The 15,453-nt window shown below is 41.2% G+C and overlaps 1 protein-coding gene across 1 annotated transcript; it reads left to right on the forward strand.

The window, feature by feature from the left end:
* The first annotated feature begins 9,866 nt into the window (after positions 1-9,866).
* Positions 9,867-12,790, forward strand: LOC135709605 (uncharacterized). Its single transcript, XM_065231991.1, has 3 exons — positions 9,867-9,949; positions 10,417-10,754; positions 10,962-12,790. The coding sequence occupies exons 1-3, from the start codon at positions 9,867-9,869 to the stop codon at positions 12,788-12,790; spliced, it is 2,250 nt and encodes a 749-aa protein (XP_065088063.1).
* Positions 12,791-15,453: the final 2,663 nt, after the last annotated feature.

Below are 15,453 nucleotides of genomic sequence, written 5' to 3' on the forward strand. Positions count from 1 at the left end.
AAAACAGTTTTATCAAAATTTCGTTGAGTTAATCTAAGAAATTTTGAAACAATTTGGAAGAGAATTCTGAGGATTATTTCACATTAATTCTGAGGGTAACGTCAAGGCCGCTCTGACTTGAATGCCAAAAAAAAAAAAAAAATTAAGAGCAATCTATAAAAAAAATGTGAGGAGAACTGCAAATGCATTCTTAGGAGAAATTCACGAAAATTATGAAATAATTCTAATTAATTTCTTAGGATTATTTCAAAAGAATTCAAAGGAAAATATCAAGGTTATTTCTAGGAAGATTCCAAGGGAATCGAATTACAAATTACAAAGATAGTTCAATCAAAATTAGTAGAAAAAAATTGGAATTTTCATAAGAATTTCAGGAGAATATCTACATATATAAAAATGAATTTCTGTCTGTCTGTCTGACCCTTATAGACTCGGAAACTACTGAACCGATTGGCGTGAAAATTTGTATACAGGGGTTTTTGGGGCCGTGGAAGGTTCTTATGATGGTTCGAGACCCCTCCCCCTTCTGTAAGAGGGGGCTCCCATACAAATGAAACAGAAATTTCTGCATAACTCGAGAACTAATCAAGCAAATGGAACCAAATTAGGCATGTGGGGGCGAGTGTGGGGGTATAAGGAGATAATCATAGGGGGTAGCCCCTTAGATAATAGGGGGGGGGCTACGTACAATATAGCATGCTTTTTTTTAAATCGGCGCATAAACTCAAGCTAATATTGAATCCCGAGCAAGACCGGGCACACTCAGCTAGTATATTATATAAATCGAGATCCTGGACATAGAAAAAATCATGACCCAAACATTGTGATAGTAATTGAAGTCCTGAGGCTTACATTTTTTAAAGATCTGATGTTTAGAAAATTGCAGATATGATCCTGGATTTAAAAAAAAATATATATGATGCAGGGAGTTTTATTTAAACTTAAATGTACTAGACATGAAGAAATGTCCAAGATTATAGAACAGAAATATTATCCAAAAAAGCAAAAAATATATCTTTGAAAGGTTTTTATGATTGCGAACTTGAAATTATTCAAAGCTCAGAGACTTTATTCTTTTTTTTTCTGAGATTTTTGCATTTTGAAAATTTTCAAGATCGTGGACTTGGAGTTTGAAACTTTACGGCTTTGATTTTTGATGAGATCGTAAGTTTACGATAAACGTAAGTAAATCCTGATGAATGTGGGCGTCTTAGTGAAATACCTGTATAATGAGAGAGAGAAGGATTAGTATTTTCCATTTAATTCCACTGCTTTATTTGCTTATCCTTGACAGATACGCGTATTTCGTCTACAATGTGCAGACTTCTTCAGTGTCTTGTACTAATACTCGACCTACTAATACTAATAGTCGAGTATTAGTACAAGACACTGAAGAAGTCTGCACATTGTAGACGAAATACGCGTATCTGTCAAGGATAAGCAAATAAAGTAGTGGAATTATCCCGTACGACACAGCTTACTCGGGGCGGTAGAAGGAAACGAGCAAATTGTTGGCAAGCTGCTTCACGAAGTAAGCCGATGATTCTACACGTGTGTTAATGGGAATTTTGTTGTTGTATTTTGCAACAAAGCAGGCAAGCAATATATCATTATCCTTCTACCGCTCTGATCGAGCTATGTTGCAGAGGGAATTTGTCATGGTAGTCGTAGTAACCGTTTTGTCTGTATCGTTGATTACTTTATGTGTTTGGTTTCGCTGAATGAGACCAATGTTACCTCTTCACCTTTCCAATTCCAAGTAAAAGATGCTCGGTTAGTTTTAAACTAGATCAATGCATTATTTGTCGTGATGATTACTATTTAAATTAATTGGGCGTAGAACACAAATTAAAAAAGAGTTGAGCTTGGAATTGAACTCACGACCTTCTACTTAGAAAGCAGAAACGGTAACCACTACTCTACTGATTTCGTCTTGTTGTTAGACTGAACCAGTGTTGTGCAATAATGAATCTAATACGTCGCTTATAAAGCATTTACAAGGTATGCGATTAAAACATGGACGCATACTGATATAAGAGCTATATTGCTGACTGTATCCACCTTTATTCAGCAATAATATAAAGCAATGCAATGAAATCTAATAATGGAGCTAGAAAACATTTATTAGGCGTCTTATAAAGTATGTTATCAAACCAATTGAAAATAGTCGAATTAAAGCGTCAATGTATGTGCAAATTACAAATATTCAGATTGTTATTAGATCAAACTTCTGGCGTTGAATTGTTATGACAGTCAACATTTATACAGCATTTAATACGAAAATTAATCAGATCAGAGCAAACAGTGGAATAAATGTGCATCTATCGATCTCAATGCGGTTTTTACAGCAAATAATTTGACAACTCGTTTTATTCAGCATTGTACACTGTAATTCAGCATTTATTCAATATACATGCTTATTTTTGACTCTGAATTGTTTGTTGAGAACCTTGGTATTCTCCTTAGGAATGGACATGCAACCCGGAATTTCTCAAAACTGCCTTGCAAACAGATTTCACTTGATGTTTTCCCACGCTCTTCCCAGAACTCTAATGGAAAATGCAAATCAAATTTCATGAGCATTGAAAAATTTTCTAGGATGATACATTTTATTTTCAAATAAGTTTAATTTGATGGACCAGAATTAAAAAAAAAATCTTCGGAAAATATCCTTGAACATGGATAAAAAATAAGCTCCTTGAAGTTTAAAAATTATTTGATACTGTAGATAAATCTATTATGTTCAATGCCTGAAATTAACTGAAGAGGAAAATAAAATGCATTTATTTTTTCTTTATAAAAGTATCATGAGTACTGATAAACTTCCCTGAGAATTCGACGATGTTTCATGAAAAATAAACTTCTCTGAAGATTCTCGGTTTTTCCAAGTAGCAGATACCATGCAATGTTCGAACCCAAATGTATACATATCAAACAAATCATTTTAAAATTATCCCTTTTATATCATTGGAGAATTTTTAGTAACAATTGAACTATTGTTACCATGTAACAATTGGACTTTTTTCCAAAAAGAGAATATTCAAATGATTACGTTGATACTAGCTTAATTAACAGAATTTTTTAGATCGATTTTTAATTGGTAAATACCAATCGAAAATCTACATTAACAAGTCACAAATAAAAAAATATCCGGAAAAATCGTGATCACCCTTTTAATAATTAATATGCTAATATTAGAGTGGCCTCTTCAGAATTTATTTACAAGCACTGATATAATCGTTGCTCAGCTGAATATATAAAAAAACACGAAATGGTTGCTTTGGGAATGAGTGATCTAAGACCTTAAATGAAATTGTCAATTTTATTGGATATTTGCCAAATGTTTAGATCAGTAGGGTTCGTAATGGAAAATTTAGTGAACCATTTAAAAATGTCTACGAAAATTATTGAATTTTGGCTTGATAGAGTTTTAAGTAGTGGATTCTTACTAAACAAACAAATCGAAAAAAAAATGTTAAACAAATCCTGAATAGTTCAGAAATTTGCACATTTGCAAGAAAATCCATTTTTTATGAGACTCCAGTTTTCTTCCTGCTTTTTGGATGCAGTTATTTTTGAAAAACTGTTGGCAACGCTGCTCCTAAGTATATCTTTAGAATATACCTCAAAACTAAGTTAAAAATTGCATTGCACTTAGAATTCCTTAGGAATCATCCTCAACATTTTCATTGAATTATTTTTAGCATGCCCTTTTGGTTGCTCATCTTCTCTTGAAATTTTACTCACAATTACCTTGAACTTCTGCCTACAGATCCCTTAGTTTGAACTCTGTTAGAATTATGTATGGATCCTCCTGAGTATTTTGTTGGAAATTTCCTTTGTATCCTACTCAGGATTCCCTTGGGATTATACTCAAAACAACTCAAGTAACACACATATTCTATAGAACTTTATATCACATTTTTATGACTGAATCAAGCATTTTACTCAACATAATTTTATGACTTTGTGTGACTAGGAAACCTTGAATTACTAACTAACTAAGAACTTACTTGAAAAGAATCCACATATTTCACATAAAATTTGCCAAACAATTTTTCTCCTGGAATTTTTCTCTAAATTCCCTAGAGATCCTTAAGCTGAGAAACTTTAGCGAGGATCTTTTTTTTTTTTAAATCTGAGCTCTTCGAGAACATTCATTCTTTAATATTTGTTTTTATTCCAGATTCTTAGATTTCTGGAACTCTGATTGTATTAGGTCCAGCGTTTCAAAAAAGGTTGTTTAAATTGAATAGAAATTATGCAGCATTCAGAACTCTAAAAAACCAATTCAAGTTTCAGAATTTATGTTGTTACTGAAGATAAATCCACTCCAGAATTATTATGTTCAAAAAGTAAAAGTGAATAATTAGGGAAATAAAGTTGTTTACGCTTAAAAGGTTTTAAAATTATTGAGAAGGTTCCGTTGTGTACTTAAATATCTACTTTTCTAATTTTTAAGAATTGCTTGGATAGGAGAATTTAAAAATTCCATAAGAATTCCAAGTTTTTCCAGAAAAAAAATAAAGTTACCTGAACATTTCTGGATTTCCAAGTATTTCCAGGTTTGGTAGTTCAAGGTAGTAGACATCCTTAAATTGTTCGATTTATTCCATGGTTGTGCTAACTAAGCTCTCAAATAAAATTATATCTGAAAGAAACCGGTATAAATTACTACGACTCAACGTAATATCGAAGTAATTTGCCTTAGCACAACGAAAGAAGATAAATTGAAAATAGAAACGGCATTTAATTCCCAGAGCGGCATAGCCAGGCTCAGGGCAATTTCTTTCTTCTTTCCTATCCAAACCCGGAAAAAGGTGTTCCCAATGTTGTATTATGTATTAAAAAAAATCATGTTCTCATGTGATTCCATGTGTCATATGGAGAGTGTTGGCTTATTGGCGAGTGTCTGGTCACTTTCCCTGAAGCACCCGGAACGTGCTCGGTTCTGGCCAGTGTGTTAAATATGTATTCAATGTGAGCACCAATGATCTTGATCGAATCAATTCACTTTACGCTTCCTTTCCTGGGTCCCATTTGAGAAAATTAAATGCAATCTTCCACAACTCCATCACGATCAAACCGACAGAAATCCGTTGGAACATAACTCTTCACTTCATTCGCCAGCACTTCATGATTTCCCCGTCCCGTACCCGCCACCCTTTCCGAAAGGCAGATCCCCGGCATATTTCGAAAATATGTACTGTTGAATCGGCTAATGTGCGTGTTAAATCAATTTACAACACTAATTTGATGCGATCTTCATGCCGCGCCGGCCGGCCTGCCGGTACCGACGGCTTCAGCCTTCTCTCGCAGTAACCAATTCGAAATGGTCGTCGTCGTCGTCGTCGTGACCAAACGATGGTGATGATGAGTATGTATTCGCTTCAATTCCGTGGAAGCAGAGGAGGGGTCTCCGAGAAGACATAACGTTGAAAATCGGTTTTTGCTCCGTGTGCTGTGAACTGTTTGAAATCTTTTGCTGCTAGGTAGGTAGGTAGGAAGGTAAGTCGAGCCAAATGGTGCGAAGAGAATCATGCAGGATAATTGGAAACTATTGAAAATGGGCTTTTCGAGCGTGAAAATTTCGGCGCAACAAACCAGAAACGGTGCGCGATGACGGCGCAGGCAATTGATGATGGATGGTGGGGCGAAAGAGGTGAGAAAGACTATCGAACATCAGGGAAGAAGGGGTAATGAAAGATTTTGAACAATGACGGTTGTTTTGGGCAGCTAATCGATCAGCTATGAGTTTGTTTTTTGCTAGTACCCAAAGGCCTTGTTGATTCAAATGCTTAGGATTATGCTGACCGATCAGAGTACCTAACCCAGAAAGCAGGTGGCACTAAAGAACGCAATTAGCACATCATGATCGCACACCAGAGAGATCAGTGAGTGGCATTAAGCGCTTACCGGCTGCGGTCCTTCCTTACCACCTTAACCCAACAGATATACACATCTACTGCCAAAGTGACAATGTTCTTGTCTTGTTGTTCCAAGCGCATTTGCTAACCAACCAACCCAAAGCAAACACCGGGTTTGCAAACGCCTTCTGGTCACACACTGCTGGCCGGGGGAACCTAGCAGGTAGATATGCGATGATGACTCGACAGACAGACACTTCAGCAGCTCTACTCCACCTGAAGAAAGGAGATTATTGTGTCGAGCAATAAAACCGTAATTGCAGATAAAGTAAATATTTATGGTGTGTGACAAAACGTGTTACGAAATGTGCTTGCTCGGTCATAACTACCTACATATCCTACCTAGTATCTGCCACTTGGCCGCCGCTCCGTCAGGAACATTTGAGGTGTGTGGTGTGCGCGCGCTTGAACAAATAGACCAACCGACGACCGGCAGACCGACCGACATACCTGCACTTATCAAGCGATATAAAGTGGCTCTAATGTGACGTGTCGAACTTGGTTCTCACAGTGAGGAAACTTACCATGAGCGGGAGCTTTTCGGAAGAGGTTAGGTGAGGGCTGCTGCTGCCGTCCGGACTGACACCTTATGTGTAAGGGTACCAAGGGCAACTCTAATGATTACACAACCCAGAAGTGCTGTTTGCGATGATAATGATGATGATGATGATGATGATGATGATGATAGGGTTGGCGATGGTAGTTGAAGGAGATAGAGAGAGAACTTTCCACATAACAGATTTGTCTGATTGCTAATGATGATGGTAATGAGGATGAGATGGGTGCCGAATAAAAGCTTTGCCAGCCGGTACTAATGAAGCATGTAATGATCTTTCTGATACACCGTACTTCTAATAGATTGATTTTGAAACGATTAAAATGTGAGGAAATCGACACCCAAATGAGGCGATGCTACACATTTGAAACATTCCGCTTTGTCTTGTGGAAAGCAGCCCGAGAAAAGCTGGAGATCAAATTGGAATCAAAACTAATCCCGCTTTCAATGACATCAATCTGATTACGGTTTTTGCATTGATAATAATTAACTGAATACGTGCCTGGCGGACACGGTTAGCATCACACTGAAAGACTTGAGTTCAAATATCACCTGAATGACCTCAAATGTGTTAAACAAAACAAACAAAGAATTGTCGTTAGTTCAACATTGAATTCAATTTTCGACAAGTCGTTAACAGCAACATTTTAAGTGAAGTAGCTTTGTAAACTCTTGACTGTACCATTAAAGGGTGATACGGTCAAAATTTGGTCAATATCAACTTGACGTATTTCTTTCAATTTTGCATTTAAAAAACCTGAACACCCCTCATTTTGAAGGTGTGTGTGTGTAGAATGTTGCTCCTATTTTGATTTTGGAATTCACTCTTCAGTTGTCAAAATGCCGTCCAAGCAAGAAGAGCAGCGTATCAAAATTTTGCTCGCGCATCGTGAAAATCCGAGCTACTCGCACGCAGTTGGCAAAATCGCTAAAAGTTGCCAAATCAACCGTTACAAATGTAATTAAAGTGTTTGGGGAACGTTTGTCGACTATCGACTTACAAGAAGGTAGTGACTCCAAATCGCGATGATAAACAAAATACGACGGCCAAAGCGCGATCCCGGAGGCTGTACACGACGATGCTGACGAAGTTTGACTGCGTGGTAATGGACGACGAAACCTACGTCAAAGCCGACTACAAGCAGCTTCCGGGACAGGAGTTTTATACGGCAAAAGGAAGGGGAAAGGTAGCAGATGTTTTCAAGCACATGAAACTGTCAAAGTTCGCAAAGAAATATCTGGTTTGGCAAGCCATCTGTACCTGTGGCTTGAAAAGCAGCATTTTCATAGCTTCCGGGACTGTCAACCAAGAAATTTACGTGAAAGAGTGTTTGAATAAACGTCTGCTGCCTTTCCTGAAGAAACACGGTTGTTCCGTAGTGTTTTGGCCGGATTTGGCATCTTGTTATTACGGTAAAAAGGCCATGGAGTGGTACGCCGCCAACAACGTGCAGGTGGTTCCCAAGGACAAGAACCCTCCCAACACGCCAGAGCTCCGCCCAATTGAGAAATACTGGGCTATTGTCAAGCGGAACCTAAAGAAGACCAAAAAAACTGCTAAGGGCGAGCAGCAGTTCAAGGCAAACTGGCTTTCTGCGGCGAAGAAGGTGGACAAGGTGGCTGTACAAAATCTGATGGCAGGGGTCAAGCGTAAGGCCCGGCAATTCGGATTTGGAAAAGCGGAAGCCTAACTGAATATTTTTCCTGAATTTTATACTAATTGAACTTGAAAAAGAAATTTAATTTGATTTTTTAAATAAACGATTTCACCGATTTACACGCGTTTTCCCTTGACCAAATTTTGACCGTATCACCCTTTAAATCTTAATATGATATCAGCCTTATTTTGTGGCCCTTAGAATTGTATGTGACCTTCCAGTGATGTTTCGGATTGGACAACTGGACAACTTCTCTGACGTTGACCACTCAAAACGTTGGACTTGAACGTGTGTGCATTGTGTGATTGTGAGATGAACATACGATTCTAACAAAGTCGATATGATTCTAACAATACGATACGATACGATTCTTACAAAGTCGAAAACCACTGATCCCGGTCAAGTGATCGAAAGTAAATAACCAAATTTTGACCGTATCACCCTTTAATTGTTCACAAATCGTACGACAGAAGTTTCGTCAATGTTTCCAACAATAGCGCACAATACAATACAATATTATCAATACATAAATATTGACAACATTAATGACAACACGCTAAAGCGCTCGTTACACGGGTCAATATATTGACAGTAAATTGACATACTAACTGTTCGAGTGAAATCTCTGGACGTTCCCCTTCCAACTAAGATGTGAACAGTTGTCCCCTGCAGCATCCCCTGTAGTGGTTATTGATCGATAAGTTTGTCTCTTTTCTTTACATATACTGTATTCTCTTTCCTACAACCAACTTCAAATAAAAATCAATTGAATAATCGGTGAAGTGATTCGCATGCGTTTTTTTTTTACTCGTTCTTTAGATCGTGATTTCCCGGGTTTTCCGTATTTTCTCCGGCTCTGGCCACTCCATAAATTGGTCCTTCGAACCGGATCGGGCCGTAGGTGATCAAAAAGGAGCGTTTATCTACTTTTCGTCACTGTGCCTCGATTCGCGAAAGTGAGTACCAGAGTGAGGTTGGAATATCACCTCTGAAAAGAACATTCCCGGTGAAAGTAGGTGATACTGAAACTTATCATCGTCTAGTTTACCCACCATGGACAAGCTACTACGCGAGAGGAGATCGCTCGAAGCACGTTTATACCGAGCATCGCAAAATATCCAGAAGCTTCAGAAGAGGGATGATATCGATGACGTTGACATCGAAACCGAGCTGGATAACATTCGAGAAATTTGGGCGGCTTATCTCTCGGTTCACAAGCGAATGGTGGATAGTTGCAAGCAGTCTTTTAAGCGGTCATGGTAGTCGACACATTTTCTGTGATAATTGGCTGCCTTTGCCTCCGACACTTGCAAAACAAGCTATCATAGTACAGTACCAAACTAAAATGTCATGTCAAAGGCTCTGTCATACGACACTGTCGCCGAAGACCGTCACGAATGTATGTATTTTAGTTTTTCTCATAATAAGAGCTGCTGATGGTGTGCTTGTGTGAATTCTGAAAATAGCAAGCAATGATGTCCTAGTAATAATATTTCTGATCAGAAATGGTTTGATTTACACCAAATTTAGGAATTACAACGAAATCACACATGTCATATGATAGCTATTTTGATAATTTTCTTTTAGCTCGAATGTTATTCTACCGCTCGTGTTGTGTGAGAGAGACGACGGTAGAGCATGAGTGTTCGAATACAAACAGACTGTCGCGCACGACAACGAAGCGAGTGTAGTAAAAAACGTCAACTGTTTCAACCCCTGGTTGCAATGGATGAAATCCAGAAACATCAGGCCGAATTCGAGGGTAATTTCGCTCCCCTGAAAGGTACCCTGTTGAAGCTCCGAAAAAGGTTCGATTTTTCTTCGACCCGCAATGAGGCAGCATCATCGGTCTGCGCTCCCTACATGATGTGTCCGATGAAGTTATTCGAGCACTGCAGGCCATGAATCAGGAAGGAAGGGATATATGGTTGCTGTACATTCTAGCCGAAAAACTGGATCCTGAAAGTAAGCAGTTATGGTGTCAAAAAAAGTCGGAGCTCAAAGACGAACAAGTTACCTTGGAGAGGTTCCTGAAGTTTATCGATGCCCAAAGCTGCGCACTGAAATCTGTTCAGCCGATTCGTCAGAAGAAACCGATGTTCATCACGCCTTTTCCAAGTAAACATTCTACCAGGCGACCAACAGCTCTCGTCACCACCGGGCACCTCTCTACTCCACTAATGTGCGTTTTTTGTGCAAAATCACCGCATCAAATGTATCAGTGTGGTAAGTTTCTTCATGTCAGCTACGATGAACGACTCCATTTTATCCGTAGGCAGAACCCCTGTGAGAACTGCCTGAAGCAACATTCCGGTGAACCTTGCCAGTCCGGCAATTGTCGGAAATGTAATCTTCCTCACCACACTCGTATGCACGAAGCACTCCAATCAACTGCCGCTTCAACGACAGGCAACAGTACAGTGGCCACAACCAATATCTATGGTTCGTCTTCGATGTCGCAAACACATCTCTGTCGAGCAACCGATTTCATGGACACCAATGTTCTACTCCTGACCGCTACCATCAACGTCTTTGACAAGTTTGGACGTCCACATGCTTGTCGAGCAGTCCTTGCTTGCGCGTCCCACACAAGCTACATCACTGAGGATTTGTGTAAGAAATTGTGTCTCTCCACTGCAGATGTGGACTTCGAATTCGGTGGAATTGCTAATACTTCTGGGCACGCGAATAAAGGAGCATTGATTACATTCGCTTCACGTTGCTCAGACTATCGGAATGTAGTGCCGTGCATTATTCCTGAGCGACTTACTTCTGAGCTCCCGTTAAAGCCGATCAACATCACGGATTGGCCAATTCCAGGGTCGATTCAGTTGGCTGATCCCCAATTTCACCATCCCGGAAAGGTCAGCATCCTTCTCGGGAACAAACTCTTCTTCCAGCTGCTCGAGCCTGGAAGAAACAACCTTGGTTTGGACGACTACCTTCCCGTACTCCAGAATACTAAATTAGGATGGGTGGTTTCTGGTGGCTACAAAGACTGCGACAATCAACCTCACACTAACGCTCCTTCATGCTTACTGACGACTCCCAATGATCCTCTCTCCGATCAGCTCCGCAAGTTCTGGGAACTGGAGGAATACACTAATAAATCTCCGCACTTCAACGATGAAGAGATCCGATGCGAAGAGCATTTCACGAAGCACACGATTCGTAATAGTACCGGAAAATTCATCGTTCGGCTTCCATACTTAGACAGCCCTACTTCTCTCGGCAAATCGAGGGAAATTGCAGAGAAAAGACTGCTACACCTCGAGCGCAAATTGGAAAGGAACCTTAATTTGAAGCAACAGTACCATTCTTTTATGCGAGAGTACATCGACCTCGGGCACATGAGTCTCGCCACTACACCAGTATCGGAGAATTGTGTTTTCCTTCCACACCATTGCGTCGTAAAGGAGGATAGTTCGACGACAAAGTGCCGGGTGGTCTTCGACGCCTCAGCTAAAACAAGCAGTGGCAAGTCCCTCAACGACATCCTCTTGGCGGGCCCTGTGTTACAGGATTCTCTGGTCAACATCCTTTTGCGATTCCGGTTTCCCCCAGTTGTACTCGCCGGTGATGTGAAACATAGGTATAGAATGGTGCTTCTCTACGATGAGGATCGAAACTGCATTCGAATCTTGTGGCGCTGGTCAGAGGACAAGCCGATCCAGGAATACTGTCTAAATACCGTTACTTACGGTACCAAAAGCGCATCGTATCTGGCGACAAAATGTGTACAGCAGCTTCTGCTCTCCCATCAAGGGCAATTTTCGGATGCAGTTGAGAAGGCTATCAAGGGGATTTACGTCGACGACTTACTGACGGGTGCTGATTCTGCTGATGAAGCCAAGCAACTTCGACAAGAGCTTTCCATCATCTTTTCTGCCGGAGGATTTCACCTGCGGAAGTGGGCTTCTAATAGCAACGAAGCCCTAGAAGGTGTTCCTGAGGCAGACCTTGAAATGAAAATTCCCATCGAGCTCAACGAACCCAACACCATCAAGGCCCTCGGGATCCACTGGCAGCCGTGCAGTGACGAATTCCTGTTCAACGTCCAACCACCCAAGATCCTTCAGCCCACAAAGCGCATCATTCTCTCCAACATCGCCAGCCTTTTCGACCCACTCGGTCTGCTTGCGCCTATCATCATCAAAGCGAAGCTACTGATGCAACATTTGTGGGAACTGACTGGACTGGACTGGGATGTTATTCCCCCTGGTGAGTTGACTAATATCTGGCAAGTTTTCGTGCAAGGTCTGGCCTTTCTCAACTCCTTTCAGGTTCCGAGACGAGTTATCGGCACTAACAGGACGTCGCGAATTTTCCTGCACGGCTACAGTGATGCATCCGAGCGAGCCATGGGTGCCTGCATTTACATCCGGGCGATCGACGATGCTGGGAATAATAGTTCGCATCTACTCTGCGCAAAGTCCAAGGTTGCGCCAATTGGAAATAAACGAACGACGCTGCTACGTTTGGAGTTATGTGCTGCAGTGATCCTCGCACGACTCATCAACAACGTAACAAGCGCCATCAATCAACCTTTCTTCGAGATACGAGCTTGGGTGGATTCAAGTGTTGTGCTTGCCTGGCTCAACGACGGTGCTTCCCGCTGGAAAACCTTTGTTGCCAACCGGGTGGCATAAATCACCAAGCACCTACCGGCAGTCAATTGGAGCCACATCGCATTGGAGCAAAACCCCGCTGATCTCATTTCGCGCGGTGCATCGCCAGAACAAATTCAGCACAACAGTCTGTGGTGAAATGGTCCTGCATGGAGCCCCATAGGTGAGCAATGTGAATCAACCGACATCCCTACACTGACCAACACTGACCAACAGCACATTGATAGGGAGCAAAGAGCTGGTGCAGTAGCCGTTTCTCTCATCACTCTCTATGAAAATGACTTTCTCGATGGAATGATGGCACGATTTTATCCCGATATCACGATGCTGCTTCGGGTCACTGCTCGTATTCTACGGTTGAGGTCTCCTGACTCTCGATCGATTCCTCGTCTGTTACCACGGGAGCTTGATCGAGCCCAAACAGTTACCATTCGCCACGTTCAGCAACAGCACTTTCGTGAAGAGCTGGATCATTTGCGGCAGCAAGGAGAAGTTAGTTCGCACAGCAGTTTGCACCAACTCAAGCTTTTCCTGGACGAAGAGGGTATGCTCAGGGTGGGCGGAAGACTACAACAGTCAAGTCTCAGCTACGATGTTCGACATCCTATATTGATACCTCGCCATTCTATCCTCACATCTTATCTGTTAAACATGACCACATCGTCCATCACCACTGCGGGCCACAAACACTACTAGCCGTATCCCACAGGAGATTTTGGATAATTAGTGGTGCAAGTGCAGCAAGGAAGGCTTATCGTCAGTGTGTGACGTGTGCACGTGCTAAATAAGCCAGTACCAACGTATCAACAAATGGGTCAGCTGCCATCTGATCGAGTTCAACCAAATCCACCATTTGCGATTACTGGCGTGGACTATGCCGGTCCAGGCAGCATTGTTGGACGTAGGACCAGAGGTGCGAAACAAAGCAAGGGGTACATCGCACTCTTTGTTTGCTTTACAACAAAGGCCGTGCATATGGAAGCTGTGTCTGAGCTTACTACTGCAGCGTTCTTAGCGGCATTCACTCGATTTTCCTGCCGCTACGGTTTGCCAGCGAAAATGTTCTCGGAAAACGCAACGAACTTCCGAGCAACAGCTAAGTACCTTCGAGAAACGTACGCGCAACTCAACTCTTCTGTACACAACGATGAAGTGGTCGACTTTCTAACCGACAAGGGAGTGGAATAGAACTTCATTCCAGCTCGGTCTCCACACCATGGAGGATTATGGGAGTCAGCGATCAAGGTTGCTAAGCAGCATTTGTCGAAGATCACCAGCAGTTACATCTTTACCTTCGAAGAACTGTCCACGCTGATAGCTCAAATTGCTGCCACCATGAACTCGAGGCCCCTTACACCGATCTCCAATAGCCCTATCGATGCTCAACCTCTCACTCCTGCTCACCTTCTCATCGGTCGTGCACTCACCACCGTTCCCGAAGTCAACTTGCTGGAGCGGCAAATTAGCTCGATGTCACGCTGGCAGTTCGTTCAGCGTCTTTCGAAAGAATTTCGCACTAGATGGGAGACAGAATACGTGCTATCTCTGCAGCGGATGGCAAAGTGGCAACGTTCATCCCACAACGTTTCGGTCGGCGACTTCGTTCTACTAGTGGACGACAATTCGAAGCCAAAGCAATGGCCTACGGATAGAATCATCGAATTTGGTATTTGGATAACAAGTCCGTGGAATTACAGCTCACGCAGAATAACCCACGTTCACGGTACATCCTATGTTAATTAATAAACTACATGTGTGCCGATTAATACAGTTTATATGACATATTACCTACATTAACATTCTTGCATGTCTTCTGGTCATTAATTGACTTTAATAATCAATAGTAATTTGCCAGAAATAATTAGAGGATATTCATCGTGATAAAACTAGGGTATCATTATGATAAAACTAAGCATTATATGTATGAGCAACATTAGGTAAACATTATTGTTCTAACGAAACAGGAGAGTTCAGTGATATTAAAAATAAAATTGGATGCTATAATTAATCACCTAGTTCATTCATCATTCTGTAAACAACATTCCTTTAAATTTATACGAGAACTTAAGAATAGATTTGGAATAGATCATTATATAACACTATTTATACTATTGGGTGAAAATTTTCCACTGATTTGTAAACCGAACAGCGGAGTCCTGATTTAGTAGATTATATAGAAACCAATTTTCCTTTGGTTTGTTTTTTCCATCATCAAGATCAGGAAGGCAGCTCCCACACCTGGACCCTACCTATCGACCCATCAACTCATGAACCGGGGACCAACGGCTTTACTTCCCATCCGAAAGAAGGCGTGATCAGAGATGTTATGCCTCAGAACATCCCGGCGGTGCCGACTGGGATTGAACCCAGGCCTGCTGGAGTGAGAGGTAATCACGCTTACTACTACACCACCGGCACCGTTATCAGACTGTGCGTGAAACATGGCGGACTTTGTACTATCGTTTCACTCCATCGAAAAATCTCATAAGAAACTTTCAATCTTTTCTAGAAGATACAATTTTTCGACGGTGCCGTCAACGCCAATACACACTTTCGTTCGCTGTTCCATGTTTCTTGTGTAGGGGAATTGAGACAAGTAATATTGACTTTAATACATTGAAGTAAAAAAGGTTCTAGCGTATTGTCATTAATGTTGTCAATATTCGAATATTTATGATATTGAT

Source organism: Ochlerotatus camptorhynchus, unplaced genomic scaffold (assembly GCF_037179485.1).
Source record: "Ochlerotatus camptorhynchus isolate MF236.1 unplaced genomic scaffold, CSIRO-AGI_Acam_v1.1 ptg000361l, whole genome shotgun sequence".
Classification (NCBI taxonomy): Eukaryota; Metazoa; Arthropoda; class Insecta; order Diptera; family Culicidae; genus Ochlerotatus; species Ochlerotatus camptorhynchus.

What these genes read in the sequence shown, in the direction of transcription:
- LOC135709605 (XM_065231991.1), top strand. Translation starts at nt 9,867, where the DNA reads ATGGATGAAATCCAGAAACATCAGGCCGAATTCGAGGGTAATTTCGCT. An exon ending in CTGTTGAAGCTCCGAAAAAG is followed by an intron (nt 9,950 to 10,416) that starts GTTCGATTTTTC and finishes TTTTATCCGTAG; the next exon opens with GCAGAACCCCTGTGAGAACT. An exon ending in CTACATCACTGAGGATTTGT is followed by an intron (nt 10,755 to 10,961) that starts GTAAGAAATTGT and finishes GGCCAATTCCAG; the next exon opens with GGTCGATTCAGTTGGCTGAT.